The sequence below is a fragment of the Benincasa hispida genome, chromosome 2, assembly GCF_009727055.1.
Source record: "Benincasa hispida cultivar B227 chromosome 2, ASM972705v1, whole genome shotgun sequence".
NCBI classification, from domain to species: domain Eukaryota; kingdom Viridiplantae; phylum Streptophyta; class Magnoliopsida; order Cucurbitales; family Cucurbitaceae; genus Benincasa; species Benincasa hispida.
The window spans coordinates 39985285-40011462 of NC_052350.1; the positions used below are offsets into that span (position 1 = coordinate 39985285).

General features: G+C 27.1%; 1 protein-coding gene across 1 annotated transcript; it reads right to left on the reverse strand.

Moving 5' to 3' along the window:
- Window positions 1-3985: 3985 nt before the first annotated feature.
- LOC120071833 lies at window positions 3986-4889 on the reverse strand. The gene has a single exon (XM_039024226.1). It carries the CDS (start codon window positions 4847-4849, stop codon window positions 4214-4216), a length of 636 nt encoding a protein of 211 aa, XP_038880154.1. The 5' UTR covers window positions 4850-4889; the 3' UTR covers window positions 3986-4213.
- Window positions 4890-26178: the final 21289 nt, after the last annotated feature.

Genomic DNA, 26178 nt, shown 5'->3' on the forward strand with positions numbered 1-26178 from the left:
AAGCTTGTTTCAAACCCATAAATAGATTTTTTGAGCTTACACACCTTTTGTTTTCTTTACCCTATGCAATAAACCATTGATTGAGCATTCATATTCGGAAGCTCAGAAATAATGGAAATGGTCAAAGATATAAAAAGTCAAAGAGTTGATTTTTTACTTTGAAAAGTCAAACTTTGACCGACCTTATATTCAAATGTGATTTGAATTTCGAGAAAATGAATGTGGATTCATGCTCGGGAGGTCAAAATTAGTCAACACAGAAAAAAATCATAAAAAATTAAAATGTTGACTTTTTTGTCAAAGTTTGACTTTGACCAAATGACTATTTTGTCCTTTGACTATAGTTAGTGGGAAAATCCAAATTTTTGTTGGATAATTCCACTAACAAAATAGTGGGCTAGGTGTTGGCTTATAGTGGAGACATTAAGCCCACTAATATAGTGGATTATAGATGTTGGGTTTTTATGGATTTGGTTCATGCAATTGTTGCATGGCTTTTTTCTATAAATTGGGCTTTCTATTTTAGATTAAAAAGTTTTGCCAATTTTGCCAAATTGTTTTCTAAAATTGGACTGAAAAAAAAAAAAAAAAAAACTCAAAGCCTACCCAAACTCCATCTTCTTTTTCCCATCTCTTTCTCTCTCTCGATTTTCTTCATCCACCGGGTCCCACAACCCGATTCTGAGTCCAGAGGATAGTAGGTCAACTCTAGTGGTGGTCCGTTCGTGTTCGGGTCGAAATTCAGCAAGGAAAAGCGAGTTTCGGGAGCTTCAAAGGTAATTTTTAATTACTGTTTTTCCTTCAATTGCATGCATTTTTTCCTTTAAATTAAAAGCAATTAGAGTGTAATTAGATCTTAATTCCGCTGCGTATGTCTCATGTTCCATCACTCTTCCCTTTCCACTGTTTTCTGCTATAAAATCCAAGTTGGGTTTGTCTAACATTTTCAGTCCAACTTGAGGGAATATTAGTTGTTATTAGTTGTAACAAGTTTTTGCTATTTTTTGTTAGTTGTAACAAGTTTTTGTTATTTTTTGTTATTTTTGTTAATATCCTCATTGGTAGATAACTGCTCATTTTTCTCCTTTATTGTACATCTATATAATGTATTTTTACTGTCATTAAATAAATGAGAGTGAAAAGTATTATTTACTTTTGATTTTTCCACTTCCAATATCAACAATACTTTCTTCCTTAATTTATATTGCTCTATTACATAAATAATATAGAGCAACAAAAGAAGCTACTACTCCAAATTTTAACTAGTCTAACTTTACTATATTAAACAATAATCAAAATCTAGTAGCGTGATCGATAAACCTTTTTAAAGAACCATAAAAATTAGAATAATGGAATTGTTCAAATCAAAATTCGATAAAAATAACCATATAGATTTAATATATTTGATGGAAATTTTCACTTTGGAAATCCATCAAATAAGTGCTATGAGTTGAATTATTTGACTGAAACCCTTTAATGACATATATTAATAATTATGTCACATTTATTAATCTTGCTGCCATAATTGATCTGTCATCTATACCCATTTTTCCTCACTTGTCATTGTCTAATATTAACAACTCATTTTGAATTTTACTCAAAAAAAAAATAGTAATGACAATAATTTGAATTAAACCAAACACAAAACAGAAGAACCCTACACAGTTGTTGAACCGAAATAATGCAACAACAACAGTAGATAACGTAAAAATTGTCTTTGGGAACTGTTTTAATTTCTATTAGATAACTGTCTGGTTTTTTTGACAAAATAATAATTATAATAATAATAAGCTTTATAATAAATACTACTCTCACATCAGTTTTCTTTATTTTTTTATCTACTTTCTATACTATGAACAAAATCGTTAACAAATGAGACTTTATGCAGGTTTAAGAGTGATTCTGAAATGATCAAAAATGATCAAAAATGATTTTAGTCATTTCATAATCACTCTAAAAGCCTACTTTTAATCATTCAAAACTAATTTTCATGATATGAAAAGTGGATTTCATAAAATGGTAAGAAAAAATGGGTTCAATATATGGTGGTCGCCTATCTATAATTAAGCTTAGTTTGGAGTTGATGTAGCTTTTTAAATATTTGGTTTTTGAAAAAATCAACTGTGAGAGGAAGTAAATAGTGAATAATAAATTAAGGAAGTAAAATAGGGTTTAATGTTTGGTAATTTTTAAGTCAAAAAAGCTTATTATTTTAATTATTTTCACATTGATAATTAATTTATAATTTAAGATAATTATTTTAAATGGTAAAATTGCTGAAAATATTTTCAAGTAGCAAAATGTCATTTACTGACATTGATAGATAGTGATAGAAGTCTATCTCGGTCTATCGTTGTCTATCACGGATAGCGATAGTGACATTTTGCTATATTTGTAAATAAGTATGTTCATTTTCCTTTGTTTGGAAACAACCTTTATTATGGTATATATTTTTAAAAATTTTATATGATTTGAATTTTAACTATTTTTTTAATCTAAATTATTTGACAAAAGTTTAAGAAAAATAATTTTTGTTATAAAAAAATTGAATCAATTAAAATTTGAAAATATATGTGAAAAATATATTAATATAGAAGAATATTATTATAATATAGTTATTTAAATGGTTAAGAAATTGACAAAAATCTAAAAGCTACTACTATCAACTTTCACACGTTAGAATTTAAAAATGATTTTCTTAGATTAATTAATAATTTGATTTACGAAACAAAGAAGGGAGTTGAGATTTTTCTAAAAAATACTTTCTACAATTGCAAACACAATTCTAAATGGAGCCTTAATATGCTATGAGTTTTCTTGATACCCATATGTTGTAAGTACAGACGGTTTGTCTAATATATATATATAATTTTGAGCGACTATAAATGTGTTTCAGAGTTATTTTGAACATGACAAAAGTGATTTTAACAATTTCACAATCATTCTCAAATATGCGCTATATATGATTTAAAAAAGAATCTATCCTTGTTTGTTTATTAAGATTCTTCTCTAAGGGTAGATTTTAATGCACAAGTTTGATTCGATGTGATCTTAGGGTTCTTTAGTTCAATATGTGCAGTTCGATTCCCCCACTCCATATAGTTAAAAAAAAAAAAAACAAAAACAAAAACAAAAGAAAACAAAGAAACAAAGAAAACGAAAGAAGAGGTGAGGTATAGAACTCTCCCTAGTCGAGAATATACGTCATAAAACTACATTTGATATTGTTATAAGGTAAGGTATCATTCAGCAAACTGAGCATAGCTCAATGGACATCTGAATGTACTAAAAACCATGAGATTCATGGTTTGAATTCCCCTACCCCTAATATATTTTTAAAAGAAAAAGTTAGGGCTCATTTTGTAACATTTTTTCTTAATTTTATGTACATTTCATATCACTCTGAATAATTTCATTAATCTCTTTCTTGTATTACATGTAATCCTCGCTCTTTACCTGGATATTTCTCATATATGATTTAATAGAGTATTCTTAAAAAAAAAAAATTAAAGAAAAAAAAATAACCCTAACATATTCCTTAAATTTTAAATTTTTTATTAAAAAAAAAAACTTAATATATTCTTCTTAAAACCTAAATTGACAATGACGATACAAATTCAGACATTGAAGCCCTAATCTATGAGCCAAATGTAGTCATTTTTTCCCTCTCCAAACTTATGATTTACCATGTAATTTCATCAATTAATCATTCTAAAAATATTAGATGATTCGATACTTCATCCCACAATTTCGTTGAACTAAAAAAAATCATCCACCCCAATATCATATTAATTCAAACATATTTGGGATATATAAATTTAAACTTCCAACTCCAAGTCATAAGTCCCTCTTTATAGAATTTCAAATTAATTGCACAATAACATCAACATTTAAAAAAAAAAAAAAAATCATTCCATCACAACCTTAAAAGAAAATACCATTTCAAAAAAATAAAAATAATAAAAATTTCCCCCAAAACAACCCTTATATTATACATATATAGTTCCAAACTATTGAAAATAGGGGTTTTTTTTTTTAAACCAAACTCTGGAAACCGTTATTTCTCTCTGGTGGGAAGAAGAAAAAAATTGCAACAAAACCAACAAATAAAATTCAAAAATAAGAATAAGAGTTGATAATATTACTCAAATTTCTCTCTCTTTTTGTACAATTAAACCAGAAAACGAGAAAAAGGAAAAAGGAAATGACTTATTTAGCCTTCTTTTTGTTTAAGTTTAAACCCTACAAATCTACAAGGCGAATACCTAATTTTATACTCCGAAATAGTCTCCAATTTCGGCGACCAAACTTGCCCTTTTGACGTTCCAACAAGTTGATCGTAATGTTTCTTCAATTCCGGCGTACTACAAAGAAACCCACCACCTCCGCCATCACCTCCTCCGCCGTCCATTGCAGCCTGAGATATTAGCCTAACGATAAACTCCGGCATCACCTTAATCAAAACTCTCCCATTTGTTCCTCTTACGTACTCAAACGGACACGGACCGGAGAATTTTTCCGCCGATGCATTACCTGCTGCGATCATAGCGAGCGACGAGGTAGAGAGAACGTCGATGGAGGCGAACCGATCGATGGGGAGAACCAAGTAGGTTTCGCCTATGAGAAGCTTGTCGTTGATGGCTAAAGACGGGATCGGGTGACCGATGAAGAAGGATTCGGCATGGCAGACCATCATGTCGGGGAATTGGAACATGATCTCACCGGCGACATGGTGGTTCCCGAAAAGGAATTGGGTCGGTCCATTGGAAAAGATGAGCTTCACGGCGGAGGTACGGCGGCGGTGGGAGATGGAAATGGATAGAAAACATGGAGAGGCTGCATTGCCCATTTGAAATTGGAGAGAGACAAAAAAAGAGAGGAAAAAAATGAGATATGAAGAAAAAGGAAAAGAGAGATATGGGGATTTTATATCCAAATTAAGAGATTTTGACTTGGAGAAAGTCTATGGGGAATTGTTTGTTTTTAGTTCTTTTTTCCTTTTCTTTTTTTCTTTTTTTTTGGTCGGTGGTCAGCGATGATGGCTTTGAATATCTCTATATATATGCAAATGTATCATGTTTAAAGATGTATTTTTTACCTAGGGTTAGGGTTAAAATAAACTTACGTGTCAATTCGAACATAATTTTGTATGTTGACTAGGTACTTAAGTTAGATGGTTGTATTATATATATGTACGCTTTTATTGAAATAATGAATTACTTTATGAATTTTAGTATACAACTTAATCCTATAGTCGATATGGATATCATATTTCAAATTTTATAGTTGATTAGGGTTTTTTTTATATGCAATTTTGGTTCATATTTTTAGATTATTTCATGAATATCTATTTGATGGATTTGTTTTTAAATTGTTCAATGTAATTTGTGTTTTAAAAACATTTATACAAAATTTTAGCACTAAACATTTAGTAGTTTGTGTATATATAAAATCATTATAGGGATAAAGGATTGAACCTTCAACTTCTAGGTAAGAAACACATGTCAATTACCATTAAATTAAGCTCACTTTAACAATGATAATTTGTATTTAACCTAATATTTTGTGGGTAAACTATAGCTTTATCGTTAATAGATATATTATAAAGTATATTTTTAATAATTATTTAAATTGAAATCAAAATTAGGAATGGACTACAAAAGCATATGTATGTATGAAAATATGAAACATTTTTGGTTTATCAAACAAGTTTTTAGTTTTTCCTCTCAAAATTTTATTTATTTTTATGTACAAGTGGTAAGAAATTATTTGGCTGGTATCCTTTATAATATAAAGATAAACATTAGATTTGTTCAAGTGTGTATATTTGTCAAAATAGCTATAAATGTAGTATTTAAAACAATCATTTCTAATTGACCCAATTTAACTAGTGTTTATCTAATTGACCTATATCATGGACTTTAGTGAGTTGTTCTTTTATTTTTTTGGGTTTTCATTTCTTCTTTTTTTTTTTTGGAAGTATTATTTTAGTGAGTTGATGATGGTTTAATAGCAAACACTAAGGTCCGTTTGGTAACTATTTTATTTCTTTTTTTGTTTTTGAAAATTAAACTTGTTTCCTTCTCATTTCTTACCATGATTTATATCTTTCTTAAGCACATAGTTGAGTTCTAAGTCAAATTTCAAAAATAATAACAAGTTTTTAAAAGTTACATGGTTTTCAAATTTTGATTTGGTTTTTTAAACCATTAGTAAAAAGTAGGTGACAAAGAAATAAATTTAGAGGTAGAAGTAATGTCTATAGATTTAATTTTAAAAAACAAAAAATCAAAAATCAAATAATTACCGAAAGAATCTAAATAAAAACAAAGCTCAAATAATCTAAAAAACACACACACACACACATATATATATATATATTTTAAACTTTCTTATCAATCTTTCTAAAGATGGATAAGAAATAAATAGATATGATAGTAGAAAATATACATGAATCTGTTCTATGCAACATAAAATTAAAATTAAAACTGTTCTATTAGACATTAAATTATATTGATTTTTTTAAAATTTTGTTTGAAAGTTCAATGGCTTCCTAATTTTTTTTTTTAAAGTTAAAAGAATAACTAAATTTATAATTCAAATTACAATATTTTTTTCTATCTCAATAATGTTGGACGTGCTTTTAAAAAAATGGAAAATTGCATTGTATGGCAAATATATTTTAAGAACCAAAGTCATGACTTCAACTTTTTTGTAATTGCATGTGTGACAATCACATACAAATTAGCAATCACATAACAATCAGATTTTCAAACGGGAGTTTTCTATCATGTTTGAAAAAAAAAAAAAAAAAAAAGCAAAAACTGAACATGCACCCAATTTTCTATCTATATTTTTATTAAAGTTGTAATTGCCAAAAAAAAATAGAGAGCTTTTGAGCTTGGTATTTTTTTTTAGTTTTAATTTTTTAAGTTTCAACAACTTTTACATTTTGCACATATGTTGAAATAGAATAATGGTATTTGACAAAAAAAAAAAAAAAAAAAAAAAAAAAAAAAGTCTAATATATTCTTAAATTTTTAATTATAATATTTAATATGTCTTTTAATTTTTAATCTTATGTTTAATACATCATTCATCTTTTCAACTTTTTAAAATTTCACATATACAAATACATAAATTTAAAAGTTTGAGATTCTATATTAGACAATATTAAATTCAATTTTATATCAAATAAATTATTAATTTTTAAAAGTTATGAAGAAAGGTTCAATAATTTATTAAACATTTTTTTTTTAAGTTTGAACATATTTACAACACAAATTTAAAAGTTAATAATAACTAAATTTATAATTCAAATTACAATATTTTTTTATCTCAATTATTTTACATGTGCTTTTTTCAAGAGCTTTAAACTTAACCTTTTTTAATTTAATTTTTTAAGTTTCAACAACTTTTGCATTTTGCACATATGTTGAATATGGCATAATTGGCTTTTAAGGAATGTGAAAATTTCAGCCAACTATTTTTTTTTTTTTATTGCAATTATATAACATTACTTGCATTGTACCTATTAGGCTGAGTCAAATGACTTAGATAAGATGTGGACCCTAAAATTAATTCAAAGTAAAAGCAACAAAAGTTGGAAAATTCAAGTCAAACCTCAATTAAGTAAAGAAAAAGTAGTGTGTGATTTTTTTATTTAGCTTTTTTCCTTTAAAAAAATACATAAAAAAATAATAATACATTAAATGCTCTAAATATATTCAATTTCCAATTTTAATTTTTACTGTTTGTTTATATTTATGAGTCTTACTTTTCTAACTTATTAGGATCTTTATTAATTAGTTTAGGTCTTTTTAATACAACAACTATAGTGATAGGATCGAACTTCTAGGAACATAATAGAGTCGAGAAGAGTTTGATGCGTCTATTGATTCCTCCTGCCTCTCGTACTTTTATTTTTTTAAAAAATGAATCAAAATTCCATTCTCTTAAAATAAAAAAAAATTCTATCAATTATCCTTCAATTAAACACATTTATTTTCCTAAATTATAATTTTTTTTTGATAATTTTAACATTGGGCACACACTTATGTGCCTTGAATATGTTATCTTATTTAAACTTTTAGCTTCCCAAGAAATCTCAAATTTTCCAGATTGATGGTTGACATTTTGTAGTATATATGGTAATCAAATTAAATTGCAGAAAAATAATAAAAAAAATTTACTACAAAAATAATTAATGCCAACCATCCAAATTTTTGAAAAAGTCTATTTTTTTAAGTCTCATAATGTTGCTGATAATTTTACACGATTAGATATATAGTGAAAATTATAAAATGTCTCAACTTTATATCTAGTGATCATTGCAGAACAAACAAATTTCTCAATCTACGTCTTGCCAAATTTCTAACCCCTAAACCCTAAAATTGAGTTTAATAATTTTACTTAAAAATAAAGATGTTTGAGTTTAATAATTTTACTTTAAAATAAAGATGTTTGAAGCTGTTTTCAAAATGTTTTTCATGTACGAAGAGAAATATCAATTTATACTTCTAAATTTTGGGAGTTATATCAATTAACACTCTAAACTAATATTTATATTGATTTAAACCTTGAACTTTCTTAAATGTATCAATTCACACTCTACTTCAGAGTTAATTTATAATTGTTCAATTAAACTTTTACATTTTCATAATTAATCAATTTAGACCATCTATTAAGATTTTTGTTGAAAATCATTAATGACTGCATCAATTCTTTCATGTACATGCGTAGACTTCTTCAACTATATTGAAATAACAAAATAGATTATTGGAATTGATGCACATGGACAATTTTTAGAGGAAGTTTAATTGAGAGTACATGTTGATTTGTTTATAAAGGTATAGAAGTTTAGATGATAAAATTATAAGTCTAACATGATGTTTATCCAGATGAAATGTAATGTAGGATGCTAATTGATTCACACTTAAAAAAGTTCAGTGTTTAAAATTATACAACTTCCACCGTTTAGGTTGGGTGTAAATTTTTCCCTTTTTTTTAGCAATATGTGGAGTGGAGATAGGAATTTCAAAATTCAAACCCGTAATCTCTTGGTGATGAATGTACATGGTTTAGGCAACATATTTATATGCTCAAATTGACAAATTATACAAATTATACTAGTATGTAGTTGGTTCCAAATTTCCAAGAAATGAAAAGCAATTTAATTTTTACTAATATATTGTTTGTACCATAGAAATAAACAAATGAAAACTTGAACTCAATAGTTTGTACTCCTCCTTTCTTTTAGGAAAAAATTATGTAAACACATTTATTTGCTTAACATTTTTATTTATTTTCCTTTTTTTAACCCGTTTGAATTTTTTGTTTTTTTAAAAAAATTATACTTATAAATACATTTTTTTAATCTACTTTTTAATAATCTTTTCGCAATTCACATAAATTTTTAAACTAAAAAATATTATTATAACGATCCGGCTTACTAAGACTTAAACTAGGTTGTTACTATAGACATGCATGCATACATTTCAAATCGACATTTTTCCATGATTTGGTATAATCAAATAAATACTGTAAAATTAGTAGTTTTATTAAAAGTAAATAGATGAAATTCATTTAACAGGGTACCCTTAAAAACATAATACAAAACTAGAAAATTCTCTTAAAAAATTTAAAAGTACAAATACCAAAACTTCAAGTTCAAAAAATAGAGATGTACACGGGGTGGGGGGGCCGGGGATGCCATTCCTCATCCCCGTCCCTGCTCCCCATTTCATTTCCCATCCCCGTGAAATTTTCTATGAGAATCGGGTTCCTCGCAGGAATTTTTCCCCATTACTTATTTTTTTTTTTTTTTTTGTAAAAAATCAATTAATTTAAATCACTAATGTGAACAAATTTTAATTAAATAATTAACTTTATCACTAAATTGTTTATTATGGTTAGTTTTATATGACAATGTGAATTTAAAGATAAATTACTCAAATTTTGATCTAAAAATGCTAATTAATTCATAGATAGAGAAATATAATATGTTTGTTATGACCTAAAAAAGCTAATATATTATTAAATTGTTTATTATGTTTATTATGGTTAAGAAATATAATATTACCACCCATTAACTCAAACAAAGTAATATTAGGGAAAAAAAAGTGATAGAGAAATTACTTTAAAAAAAATCATAGATAGAAAAAATGTCTATTTACAGAAATAGCAAAAACAATACTAATAGATACTGATGGACTTCTATCAACCTCTATCGATGATAGATTTATACCAATTTCTATCATAATTATAATTAAATTTTACTATTTGTGTAAATATTTTTCTTTATTTTTCTATTTTTGAAAATCCTTCTTAAAAAACTAACTATATGTTAAATTTGCGATTCAAAACTATCGGATTGTGATGTTGTACTATGTTTGTAGATGAAGGTACTATTTGGTTTTTTAATGAGATTTCTCCTCCATATATTAATTTTCTCTTGAATTTTTCTTCCAAGGGTTGGTTTTTTATTTGGATCAATTTACTTATTAATTAGGATTTTGAACCCCTTAACACATCTTGATACATTATTAACCTAAACCATGTTTACTTCTAAGTCACAATTTAAAATCATTGAACTTAAATAACTTCTTTTACTTAATTATATAGAAAGTCCAAGTTGCTTTATGAAGAAACAAATTATACTTGGGATGTGTTTGAGATTTGATTTTGTATGAATTTAAAGTTTAACCATTATTGAGTTTGGTAATAATACCTCTTCTAACTATTAAAATCTCTATTTTATTCCTATTTTATAATATTATTTCACTTTAAAAAACCGATTCCTTAACCTATACCACCCTTAATTATTTTAAAATAGTCCCAAACTTAATTTCAAAATGTTACGTTTTTATCCATACCGTTTTAGTTTAATTTTCATTTGTGATTTTTAGGTTTTAAAATGTTATATTTTTAACCTTGAGTTTTAAATTTGTTTCCATTATTTGAACCCTAAATTTCAAGAATGACAAGCTATCCCTTGATTTTTCACTAGGTACACATTATCAATCCTTGTTTTTAATGTCTATTAACTAATTTAAAAGAATTAAATAAATTATAATTAGATTAATTTTCACTGAATTCCATTGCTACTAAAATTAATTAAAAATATTACATTATATTTTTTTTTAATTAATCAATTAACTAAAATCTAGTTAATAACAAAGATCAAATGTGAGTGTTACATTAGTAAAAATTTGAGGGTGAAAGGTAAAATTTAGAAATTAAATAAAAATTAATAAAAAATCAAGGATAAAATCGTAACAATTTATCTATAGATCAAATAAAAATTACACTCGAGAAAATAAATGGGTATTTTTCTTTTTCAAAATAAAAGGATATTTTTCTTTTTATTTTTCATTTTTAATAAAAATTACCAAGATGAAAAAAAAGTGTATATCAATTACCATTAATTAATAGCTAAAACTCACTTTTTACTTTTTTTCGCTCTTCGTGTTATTTATCCGCTGATTTTGATTTTTAACCTTCAACTCTATCACTCAAATTTTTTTTTTTTTAAATTGACCCATAAATTTTAAAAATAAACAAAGCAATGATTTTTTTTTTTTAATCAAATATGGAAAATTTGGGATACAAAAATGCCGACATGGCAAATCAACCAATTAAATCACGTCAGGGTGGTTGTCACGTAGGAGATATGTAACCATCGGTGACTTTTAAAATGCTTCCTTAGAAACATTTTAAGATGGTTGACCTTTGACCCACCCCCACATATCTCAATTTTTATTTAAATTAGGAAATATAAACTAAATTTTAGAGATTATATGTTAAAATATCAATTTAGTTTTTATACTTTCAATTTTTTTCAATTTTAGTCTCTATCATACTCGTAATAAATCTTAATTTTAATTCTTCGAAGTTAATTCTTTCAAAATTGGTTAAATAATAATAATTATTTCTAGACAAAGAAATACAATATGTGAATATATTTTCAAATTTTATAATAAAAATGCTAATAGATAACAAAAAGAATCAGAATCAACAATGAACTAGCAATGAGTACTAAACTTATGATTTATTGAAAGTATATAAACTAAAATTAGACAATTGAAAGTATAGGGATTAAAATTAAAAAAAAAAAAAAAAATCAAAATGTAGGGACCAAAACGGTATTTTAATCATAATTATATCAATTTAAATGGTAAACTTTTGTTAGTGAATCAATTTATACCCTAAATTAAAATTTCATTTTAAATTCGTTAATCTGTTACTTTTATACAATTTTATATAAAGATTAATGTAATTTAGAGAAAAATGCAAGAATCAAATAGATAATAGCAGTTTTGTTATTCACTCATCTTTCCTTTATTTTTCTACTTATTAGAAAGAATATATGATAATTTTTCTTACTACTTTGGCCGGATTCATTGTAAATTGATTCACTTATTAAAGTTTTAGAATTTAAATTGATACAATTAATAATTTAGAGATTTAATTAACACCACTCCAAATTTTAAAAGTATAAATAGATATTTTGCCCTAAATTATATATAGACACATATATGATGGATTTAAAGTGTGTGATAAATTCCAGATATTTATAAATAAATTATTTATCGATATTTAGAAATTTTAAAACTACATTTTTTATGTGTTTTAAATTTTTAATGGTGATTTAAAACATTTAATTTTCAATATATAGTTTGTGCCATGTGATCTAAATAGATTTGTTTTTTCGGTTCAATCTTGTCATTGTGTTTTTTTTTTTTTTTTTTAATGAAGGTAGCTCACATTTCTTTTTCTCCACGTTTTAATTGCTCGAGATAAATAGTAATCTCATTCAAAGTTCTAAGTTATCTTTCCACCTATTAATATTTCAATTTTTAAAATTTTAAAAAAAAATCTAATTTAAAAAACTGAAGTTTGAATAGATAGGTATATAAATTACCCTTCTTTAGACAATTTTTCTATTGATTTTACAATGGTAGTTATGCTAATGTCACTATATTAAATTTTTTTTTAATGTATCGGTTTATAATATTGATAGTTTTTTTTTTTTAACAATAATATTAATTAATTGTGTAAAAGGGTAGTATACAAGATTATTTTATGAAAGAAAAAAAATACAATCATCCATGAGAAATAGTATATCCCGACAAAAACCAATTTTGACTTTAAACTAATATGATTACTTTATTGAACCTCCAATCTTTAGGGACAAAGATCGTGTTAATATCATTGAAGTCAAACTCACTTTGACTAAACTAATATAATTGTTTCCATTTAGATTTTAAGCTTTTAATTCATGAAGTGAATTATCTTAAATATAAATAAATTTGTAGTCTCACTGATTAGTCCACTAATATTAACACAAAAAACAATAATGTAAAAACTTTTATAATGGTTCATTTCAATCAAATAAAGTTATGAAAAAATGACTTTTGGTAAACATATAAATTAAATTATAATATTTATTATTCAATAACTTTTCCAAAATTCATCAATTTTAACCACTATATATATTATATATATATATATGTAGTGTTATTTCTCTCTAAACTTGTATCGATTTCATATTGCATGTGTTTTATAATTCATTCAACGAATACATCAAAGAAAACTTTTACGAATGAGAATCAGAATGTGAACTTACCTCCAGAGTTAAAAATGCAACCTTTTCTAAGATTTAAGATTAAGATTATTGCAATGTTAATCTAAGTCCTAATGTGCAATTTGACGAAAATTTCAAAGTTTGGAGTTAAAATTGAGAGACCTTTTGGAAAAACAAAGAAGATATTTTCAAGGCTCGAAAACATGGAGATCGTGACAGAAATGTGGATCGACATGCGACTTGTTAATTTTTCTCATTCTTTTCTATCTTGTAGCACTTATTATGGATTTTTTTTTCCTCTCCTTTTGTATAATCCAAAGTTTATTTTAGTGATGTTGAGTGACTAGACTCATTGGCGGAGCTACGTAGGGGTCATGTCCTCCTCGACTTTTCGTATTTTACATTTTGAATATAAATTTTGAGTAATATTGAACAAAATATATATATATATATATATATATTCTTTTTTTTTTAGTACCGAGTGTGGTGTAGGGGGCACATGTTGATGCTCAAAGGCGTGAATTTGAATCCAGCTTATGTAATTTTAATTTATAGTTTAAATAAACTCAAATTTTGGTAGTGTAGTTGCCTATTAATACTTGCCTAAAAAAGGAATTTAGTATAAAAAAATCTTTTAAGTTTTCTTAAAAAAAACCATAATAAAAAAAGGAATTTAGGTTTTCTTGAAAAAATAACCCTTAACTTAAATTTTCTAGTTGTCAGCCTCAACAAAAATTTAAAAGAAAAAAGAATCAACAACAATTTCTTTTGATCATAGATATTTTCTTCAATCCAAATTTTCACTCTTAAATCTCAACAACATTCTATTGAAAATGTATTGTTAACATTTTTTACTTAATTTTTAGTTTGTATTATTTAGTATATACTTATTTTAATTAATTTCAGTGTTAAACTATAAGATAATTTCCTCGTATCTCATCAAGATATATGTATCATACCATTCACAAGCAAGTTTCAAATTATGAGAACTACCTGCAAATCATGGTCTAAGAATTAAAATTTCTAAATAGAATAACTACTAGCAGATCCTAGTAAAAGAACTAAAACTTCTAAATATAATGATAATATTTAAGATCAAGTTCATAAAGCATATTTACAACAATATTCTTATCAGCCTCATAATCATAAATTTCAATTCAAGAAATTTAGATCGATTTTAAAATATGAAAACTTGTAGAGGAAAGTTGTAATATGTATTAAATTAATTAATTTATGGAGCTATGAATAATTTTTTTTACATCTTTTTACAGTTTTTTAATTACATAGTTTTTCTATATATACAAAATTCCTAACTCCACTACTCACTGGACTCTTAGGACTTAGGAGGCACCCATTTTGCTTATATTTTGATTTTAATTGAGTTGGTGATTGGTTTTTATGGCCATTTAATGTTAGAAATGGTAGGGCCCTCAGAACGACGAACTGTAAACTGTCAAGGCACGGCGGTCAAGCGAAGAGCAAAACCTGTAAAACAGAAACTTGTTATAGGCTGAATCGTGAAGCTCGCTCTCTTTACAACGTTTTACGGCTCTACCCAAGTGTACAAGCAAGTCTGAAAATTGTCACGTTGTTCCCAGGATAAAACAGTCAAATAAAAATCGATCGAAAATGTACAATACCGAGAAGAGTGTTCCGCCACAGAACGTGCGCAGACGTTATGGATGACCGGATGAACGGACCGTTTCCCCCTTTTTCAGTTAAAAATAATAATAAAATAATATTTTTTATTAAAAAATAATCATCACACACGCGCCACGCCCGTCCGAACGGCGGCGCACATGTGGAATGTCCACCGAACCCACATTGGTCTATCTCCTCACTCCCTCCAAAACATGAGTGGGACGTCCGCACAGAACGTGCGCGGACGTTATGGATGGGCGGACGAAACGGAACGGGATGGGCGGACAAAACGCGCAGACAAACAGACCGTTTTCCCCTTTTCCGGTTAATAATAATAAAAAATAATAATAAATTTTTATTAAAAAATAATCATCACACACACGCCACGCCCGACTGAACGGCACACGTGTGGAACGTCCATCGAACCCACATTGATCTATTTCCTCACTCCCTTCAAAACATAGGTACTTTTAGAGCCCAAATCCAAAACACAATGTTGAGTACATAAAGGAGACTTCTAACACCAAATTTTCTAACGTGGGATTCTCCAACCAAAAAATTTGGTTCTCCCTAATTTTGAAAGTTAAATTTTTACCCAACATTTATGCTTTTGAGTTCTTAATTTGGTGATATTATTAGTAACTAATTTATTTGAACTAAAAAGCCAATCTCCATACTCTTTCACTAACATCACTAAGGTTATTAAAAATATTACAAATTCTAATATAAACATATGTGATTTATATGTTTGAATTTTCACTCTCATATTTATTAAGTAATTAATATTCTTTTGAGAAAAAAAAAATAGTTTTAAAGTGATATATGTTCAATCATCCACGTGAACATTTCTATGAACAATGAAAGATATTTGGTAAAATGTAATTTTCTTGCTTAAAAAAAGATCAATAGAATCTTATTATGTTTATTATGTATATTCTTTGGAGGAAAAGGCACCATGTTTTTTTGGTAAATTTTTTTAAATATCAAAATATTGAAAATATTTTTAAATATAGCAAAATATCACCGTCTATCGATGATAGATATCTATTAGTGTCTATCACTGATAAACAGTAACATTTTACTATATTTTTAAATATTTTGATTCATTTTTCTATATTTAAAAAAATTTATATTTTTTTAACTTACCATATTTAACTATAATTTTCGTTTAAATTAAATAATTAAATCATTATAGCAATTTAACAATAATTTTAGTTTAAATTAAAGAATTAAATCATTATAGCAATTTAAGAATAATTTTCGTTTAAATTAAAGAATTAAATCATCATAGCAATTTAAGAATAATGGGTATCTTAATTTAAAAAAAAAAAAAAAACAAAAATAAAAAGTGTTCGTTTTAAATAAAAGGGAAAGAAAATGCCGACGTGAATGTGTTTTTTAAAACATTTTTCAGCTCCAAAGGGATTATGATTTTTTTATTTATTATTATTATTTTTTTTTTTTGGTGGTTTGGAAGCTTTTCCATTGGCAAGAAGACAAAAGTGTTTAATTTGAATATATGATTGAAAGTCTTTTCTCAACTAACCAAACAAAAAGAATAATTAAATAAAACAAAATCAAATAAATTTTAAGCATAACTCAAATAATATAAATTATATACTTGCAATAAAAAAAATTTAAATCTCACTCGAAATATTGTTGAACTCAATAAATATATATATATATATATATATATATATATGTGTGTGTGTGTGAGAGAGATAATAATAAGGGTTTTTTTAAATATGAAAAAATAAATCAAAATATTTATAAAATATAGCAAAATTTTAGAACTATCAATGATAGATGTTGATAGACACCTAGACTTCTATCAGTGTCTATCAGTGACATTGATAGACACTGATAGAAGTCTATCAATGTTTATCAATATTTATCGTTCTAAAATTTTGTTATATCTTATAAATATTTTAAACAGTTTTATCACTTGAAATAATTTCTCTAATGATAATATGTCAATTTAACAAGATGGATTAAGATATCAAAGGTATAAATTCATCCAACGCTATTTCAAAGAGCGGAGATTTATTTAATGCGAATGTGAGAAATCCTAAACTTTAAAAATATTAGTATTAGTACAAATTAATTTTGTGTAAACTCTATTTTATTAAAATTAGCAAGTTTATGGAGATTTTCATATAATAGGTGACATTAAAGAAAGTCAAATATACACCTTCGTTTATATACCTAACAAAATAAATAATAAAAAAAATCCATCATGTTTCTCATTTAGAATTGAAAATTAAACAAACAAATAAAACAAGGAAAAAGTTTGACTTGTGTGGAAGTTGCAATTTTGAGGATTAGACTAAGTTTGGAAAGGAAGATGAAAATATTGTTAATATTTTTCATAGTTTATACAACTAATAAAAATCACTAAATTTCATCTCATGAATTAAAACTCAACCAATTATTAAAAAAATAATAAAATAATTAACATAGCAAATTATTATTGGAATTACATATCCAATTGTTGACGTGTCAAATTTGACTTAAAAAATTGTTAGATTAGGCCCCGTTTGATAACCTTTTAACTTTTGATTTTTAGTTTTTGAAAATTAAATCTATAAACACTTATTTCACTTCTAAATTTCATGTTTTGTTATCTACTTTTTATCAAAAATTTCAAAAAAGTCAAATTTAGAAAATTAAAAAAATATTTTTAAAATTTGGCTAAGAATTCAATTTTTGTACTTAAAAAGATGCAAACCATTGTAAAAAAATGAAAGAAAACAAGTTTAAATTTAAAAACCAAATAAAAAAATGAAATGGTTACCGAACGGACTTCAAGACCTACAATCCACTAAAAAAAAAAAAAAATTGTCATTATTTTGGTCTTGCTATTTAATATTTTGTTGCCCAATTTCACCCACTCAATGTTCACTTTAGCCAATCTACATGGCTCTATACATGCATATTGTCATATAAGCCTTCAATCCCTAGCCTATTAAATTTGATATGCTTTTTCTTCCCTTGCTTGGTATAGATATTCGATAGTTTTTTAAGTTAAGGAAGAACGATAGAAGTAAACAAAGTTCAAAATGACGAAACTTTAGATCGTGTCACCTTATGATACTAATAAGAGTAACTTAATAATCATTTCTGATATGGACCAGACTTACATTTGAAAGAGTGATCCATTAATACACATATTTAAAGTCTCATTATCAATTTACATATATTTAAATAAGAAACATACTTGCGTGCATATGAGCTACACCCATTTTTGTGCAACCCACCTAAGTACCTAAAATAATAAGTTGTCATGTGAAAAATCTTTTTTTCAAATATATTTTTTAATATAGTTGAAAGGATAATTATTTTAAATAACAAAACTGTTAAAAATATTTTTAATATCATAAAATATTACTGTCTATCAATATTAGACATCTATCAATATTTTATAAATAAGTTGACTAATTTTTCAATATTTAAAAACGCTCATAATTTAAAGGGGATGCATGGATTGGTATGCACCATTATGTTAGGTAAATTTTCAGTCAAGTGGCTTGAAAATACATGTGTAAAATTACTACAATACCCCCACATATTTGGACAGATTGGTAAAAAAATGCAGATATTGAATTTCATTTTCATGTTTTCATAACTTCTCTTATTAAATAATATATTTATAGCTGTGGAGTTAGTTCTAAGAATGTAGTATGGTTTTTCAAAGGGCCAAACTTCTCTTTATCCAACCTCATTTAATAGCAAGTTCTATTGTATTACTTTTTATTAGGGCATACAGTGGAAAATAGTAGGAAACTCCTTTCCATCATTATTTGATACGTAATTAATTATTTATTTATTATTTATTTATTTTGTGATTCTACATAATTTTTAAATATTACTATTGTGATGAACAATGAAGGAAGGTAATATAAAAATAAATAAAAAAATTATACTATCATAATACTAGAAATTTTCTCAAGATAGACAAACAAAATGCAGCTAAAATATTTCGAAGGTATATGAGGAAAAAGTCCTTCATTTGAGTGCAAGTCATAAAAGCGTTTATGTGAGAGCTTTAAAGTCGTTCTATTTGATAATCTTTTTTTTTAGAGTCTATAATTCTATTTCCTCATTTTCTTATAATGGTTTACTAAATTTAAAAAACAAAAACGAATTTTTTTAGTTTTAAAATTTTGACTTGATTTTTTAAAACAATGATACAAAGTACATGACAAAGCAAGAAATTTAGAAATGACATAGATGTTTATAAGCTTAATTTTTCATAAACTAAAAAGTAAATAATTGCCAAATAAGGACTAAACATTAAGATTTTAACTTAATCTTTTAAAAAATGTCATCGAATGCCTTAAACGAATACGTACTCTAAAATTTGTATCTAGTGGTTATTAGAAGACATGTAGATTTTTAAATCAAGATTGAATAATCATTAAAAGACAATAACATTGTAGCAACTTGATTGAATAATTTTTTTCCTCAAATTGAATGGTGATATATTTTCTATTAGAAAATTTATTTTTCAATCACCAAGATTGTATTGAAATAGTTTTTTGCATTGTTCATTTAATCTAGAATGTGGAATTTATTATTGATGATCAATTGGGTTTAAAGAACATGGTAGAAGAGTTTGGATTTATTTTTTTTTAATTTTTTTCCTTTTTTCCCTTTTTTTGTAGCCTCAAATTCCAATTTGATTAGGAAGAAGAAATAGATGAAAATGAAAGGTGCCCTAAAAAATAATGTAAAGAAGACTTTTGTGTTTCCTCATGTACTTCTACTTCAAAAAGTCTCCTTTTTTGTTTCTCATAAAGCATAGTTAATTCAAAGTTGTGGTTTGATGGAGATGGCTAATTTATGGATTTATGTTTGACTTTCTACGTCAAATTAAGAGTTGCATAGCAATTTGTTTCTCTTTTTTTTTTTTCCCCTCTCATTTCTTTTTCTTTTTCTTGTTGTTTGAAATATTTGATTAAATTTCCGGTCTTAAGATTTTGGTCTAGTTTCTGTTTGATCCCTAAATTTTAAAATATTACATTTTTAGTTTTTCAGTTTTGAATTTGGTTTCAATTTAGTCCATAGGTTTCAAAATATTATAATCTTATCTTTGAGATTTGAAGTCTGTTTCAAATTTGATCCCTAGATTTCAAAATAATACACTTTTAGTTTTAAGTTTTGAGTTTGGTTTCAATTTAGTCCCTAAATTTCAAAATGTTATAATTTTATATACCCTTGATATTTGAGTTTTATTTTAATTTGGTTTCTATGTTTCAAAATTTACACTTTAAATCTCAATTTTTCACTAAATATTCACTTTTCATCTTTAATGGTAATGTTGACCATTAATTTATTTAAAAGAATTATAATTAATTAAGTTTCACTATTTTTCCTCTCTTTTAATTTAAATGTTCACTTCATAATTATTTTAAATTAATGAATAACATTTTGAAAGTGAATATTTAGTAAAAAAAAAAAAAATCAAAGTTAAAAGTGTAAATCTTGAAACCTAGAGATCAAATTGAAATCAAATTAAAAACTTGAGAACTAAAAATGTTACCTTTTGAGATTGGAACTCCCATAGGCCCAAGATTCGGCATGTGATGACCCTCACATCCTCTATGACGTAACAACATTATCCTAACTTGTCTTAAACTGCTTTCAAAAGTGAAGACTATCCCCACAAACTAACACAGGTTGTTTTAGCATGTTTTGTTCTCACTCACATACTTTCTAGGAAAATTCCTAAGAGGTCACCCAACATAGAACTGCTCCAAGCTACCATACTCCACTTTGGAGTTCCTATAACTAAGTCATCAAAAAGAAACGTGCATCTTATTAATATAGGTAATAACTTTCCATTCTTGTAAACTTTTATTAACCGTACTTTCATATCCTCAATCGTTATCTCATTCAGATGTGATCTCAGCTCATTTTTGTACCCCTTCTAAACTCGAAAATTATATAAACCAAAAATATATTTTTTCCAAATGAATATAGAAGTCTAGAGATTTATAGCTCATTTGGATTGACTTAAGAAAAATTGTTTTCAAAAAACTCATTTTTATTTAAACACTTTTGATCAAATATATATATATATATATAAGAGTGTATTTGGATTACATTTTGAAGTGTTTAATTTAAAAAATAAGTCATTTTGAAAGAAATTAGAGTGTTTGACAATTACTCAAAATAGTTTTCAAGTGTATTTTAATAAAAAAAAATTAAATAAAAATGAGTTTTTTGAAAAACATTTTTTCTTAAGTCAATCCAAACGGGCCTTAAAATTCACTTGTAAAACTATTTTGAATTATTGTCAAACACTTCAATTTTTTTCAAATAAATTATTTTTTAAATTAAACACTAAAATGTATTTTAAACACACCTTTAAACTTTTAGAATTCTTGATCAAAGGTATATGCATGTTAACGGAAGGGTGAATATATAAGCCTTCTTGATGGGCTATTCATCTTGCTTGCAAGTTTTTTTAGCTGCTTTCCCATTTAGTTCCTTTTACATGTATTATTTCCTAACAAATTCCCGTTGTGTGATTAATTGGAAATGTTCATATCATTCTTTTCTCCCGAGATTTTCTAATGACATAAAGCTTATACTATCAACTTTAGATCAAATATTCAATTTTTCCACCCCATATAATGCTAAAACATGATACCTCGAGTAAAATGATCGTCTCCCTAACATTAATCATAGTACTTGTTTGCTACCGCATTAGAAAAAGTGATCATTTGTTTTTTTTTCCTACTAAAAAATGGTTTGAAAGCTTCCACTCTCCCAACAATCCAAAACATTTCTGTCGTTGTTGGAATAATACTTAGGTGTACCCCACTCTAATTATACAAAAAATATATTTTAGAAAAATAAAGAAGTGACAAACTATAATTGAACAATTGAGCGTGATACACAAAAATGAGTGTAACTTGAGATACATCTAAGTATTTTTTTCGATATTGGTCGACAAGACGAGAAGAAATTTGAATACTTTTTTCCTTCTCTATTTGATTGTACTACATAACATCAAGGTTTGTATTCCCATAGAGAAATCAAATTTCCTACCACAAGCTAGTAAGAAGGTTGAAGTATTGGGTAAATGCCATTTTCTCTAGTCATTAACAATGAAGTCTCTTGCCTTTTTCTGCCAAGGGATTTTCTCAAGGTCAGAAAAGGCTGTTTTGGTTGCATCTCAAAAATTCTTTTGCAATTTTTGGTAAATGAAAAAGTTTTCCAATAGTCATAGAACTGAAAGAACCATATTATATTATTCTTTGCCTTTCAGTATTGGAGCATGTGATGGACACTCACAAATAAATAACCGACAAATGAATATTTGAGAGGAAATAAAAACACTTTTAATTGAAAGACTCTTCAAACTTGGTTCATACTTTTAATTGAACTTTCTTTGTGTGTTCTTCTCTATACACTTGGATACATCAACAACGTCAATGTCAATCCTATTTATAGGATTGTCATGGGTAAATTTAAATACATAACTCACACCCTAATTAAACATACATGGAACAATTAAAATCCTACACTTAATTCACATGAAACTCTACTAAATTAACTTTTACGTTAACATACTTAATTAACTCTCATCCTTTAATTTTTCTAACTCTCCTAAATTAATTCGTCTATAACTTATCTAATTAAAACAGGTTTAATTTTCAATATCCCCCTTAAACATGTTTTCTGAAAATTCCAAGCAAAGTACTTAACTTGTTAAACACATCAAATTTGAGTGGCTTTGGAAACATATCCATAATTTAATATTCGTTCTTCACATATTCAACTTGAACCTCCTTTCTTGAAATGCAATCTCTGATAAAAAGAAATCTTGTATCAATGTGCTTGCTACGATCATGAAACATTGGATTCTTTGCTAGAGTAATTGTTGACTTATTATCTACATGGATCACAGTTGCATCATCTTGTAAAATTCCAACTGTCTTTAACAAATTCCTTAATCAAATTGCATAACAAATACATGAGGCTGCAGAAACATATTCTGCCTCATAAGTAGACAATTCACAATAGGTTGCTTCTTAGAACTCCAAGTAAATGTACTATTATCAACAAATAACACATATCCACTTGTACTTTTTTGGTCATTAATATCTCCAACCTAGTCACTATCACAATAACCTTCAAGCTTGAATTCTTTAGATGGAGAATAAAATAATTCATAATCAAGCATACATTTGAGGTAACAAAGAATTCTCTTTGTCACTTTTAAATGAGTAATTGTAGGAGATTCCATAAATCAACTCACCAATCCAACGCTAAAAAGAATATTTGGTCGTGTGCAAGTCAAATATCTCAAACTTCCAAATAAGCTTTTGAAATATGAAGGATCAACAACATCTCCTTCATATTTGGACAATTTATCCCAACTTCAATTGAAGTTGTGACAGGATTAGAATTGATCACCTTGAAATTCTCTAGAATTTCTCTAACATATCGTTCATGAGAGATAAAAATACCTTCCTCTGACTGCTTCACCTCAATGCCAAAATAATATGACATCAGCCCAATATTTGTTATTTCAAATTCTTAGGTCATTGCTTTCTTGAGATCTTCAAACATATTTGCACAATTTTCTATAAAAATTAAGTCATCCACATACAGACAAACCAACAAAATATCTCCACGATCATTAGTCTTAATATATAGAGAATGTTCACAAGGACATCTCAAATATCAATTGTCAAGAAAATATCTGTTGATTCTGCTATTCTACATTCTAGGCGCTTGTTTCAATCCATACAATGCCTTCTTTAATTTCAAGACTTTATCTTCTTGACCTTTCACAACATAGCCAAGAGGTTGTTCTAAGTATACATCTTCTTCCGAGTATCCATTCAAGAATGTTGATTTAATATCCATTTGAAAGATCTTCTATTTACTTTGAGCAACAATTGCAATTAACAACCTTATGGTTTCCAAGCAAGCAACGGAAGCAAATACTTCATTGTAGTCCATGCCTTTTCTTTGAGAGTAGCTTTTTGCAACTAATCTTGTCTTATGCCTCTCCATTTCTCCCTTTTCATTTATTTTTGTCTTGAATACCCATTTGACACTGATTGCTTTCTTTCCACTTGGAAGAGTAGAAAGTTCTCATGTTTCATTCTTCTTTATGGCCTTTATCTCTTCATCCATGGCAGTCTTCCACTTTTCATCTTGCAAAGCTTCTTCAAAACTCAAAGATTCACTGTCACCAAATAGACAAAAAAAAAAGTAAGATTATTAAAACTTTGACTTAACTCTTCAGTCTTGTCATATAAAAAAGAGTAAGATTATTAAAACTTTAACTTAACTCTTCAGTCTTGTCATATAAAAAAGAGTAAGATTATTAAAACTTTAACTTAACTCTTTAGTCTCATCATATATGTCTCGTAAACTTCTCATGCCACGAGGTCCTTCACTTGAGCTTGTAGATAATGAAGGTATGCTTTGTTGTGGAGTGATTGGTGACATTGGTGGTGTTGATGGAGACGCAATGTCACTAGACTCATCATCATCATTAGAAAAAAAAGTAAAAACTTATAGTTTTTTAGTTCATCATTCCAATTCCATGTTGCTTCCTCATCAAACACAACATCTCTACTTACCACTGTTTTCTTTGTAACGGGATTATAAAGCTTGTAGCCTTTTGAGCTTGCATCATAGCCAACAAAAAATATGCTTTTCACTTTTATTATTGAGCTTCCTACGCTTTTGGTCAGATATATGTGCATAAGCAATACTTCCAAATACTCTCAAATGAGCAATGGATGGCATTCTTCCTGTCCATGCTTGTTGAGGCGTTTTGTTTCACAAGTTTCTAGTAGGAGAACGATTGGACAAGTATACAGCAATTCAATAACTTGTGCCCAAAATTCTTTTGGCATCTTCTTACTTTTCAACATGCTTCGAGCCATATTGAGTATCGTTCTATTCTTCCTCTCAACAGTACCATTTTGTTGAGGAGTCCATAGAACTGTCATAGGCCGACGAATTCTATTTTCTGTGCAAAAATCTTTGAATTCATTTGAAGTGAATTCTCCTCCCCTGTCTGATCTCAAGGCTTTTAGGTAATAACCACTTTCTTTTTCGACAAGAGCTTTAAATCTCTTAAACATGTCAACTACTTCTGATTTCTCCTTCAATCGCTCTTTCGGGAGCTTCTCTTAGCGATTGTGCGACACTTGTTCCCGCTCATGAACAAGTCAGTCAGATCGAATACGGACTGTCGGTGGCACACCGAGTGCCTCTCGCAACCTCCACCACTGTTTTAGGGAAAACGGTTTTAGAAAACAGGTTTGGAGAAAAGGTTTTCGTAAGCAGTTTTTGTGAGTGTGAATAAAGAAAGAAGGATTGTAGTAGGCTAGAAAGCAATAAGCAACAACAACAGCTTTATAGACTACTACTCCGGGACAAAATAAACTCCTACTGAAATCATCAATAAATAATAACAAATAAATATTCTTACCAAAAGAACTTGGTTTAATTGGTCCACAAAGATCAGTGTAAATTAACTCTAGTGGTCTTCTTACTCTTGAAGCAGATTCTTGTAGAATACTCTTCCTTGCTTGCTTGTCATAAAGACAACCTTCACAAAATTGATCTGGATGTTTGATATATGGCAATCTTTTCACCATGTTCTTCCTTGCTAATAGTCTCAAGCCATCAAAGTTTAAATGCCCAAATCTCAAGTGCCAAATCCAAGATGGATTTTTCAAATATGACTTTAAACATTTAGCAACATCACTTTGAATGTTAAATAAAAACATTCTATTCTTCATCATTTGCACTTTAGCAATCATATTATCACGATTATCCTTTATCGAAAGACTATAATTCTTCATCAAAATATTATAGTCTTTCTCTAAGAGTTGTCCCAAACTCAAAATATTGTTCTTCATATCAGGCATATAATAAACATTAAAGATAAACTCATACTTCTCAGTCTTCAA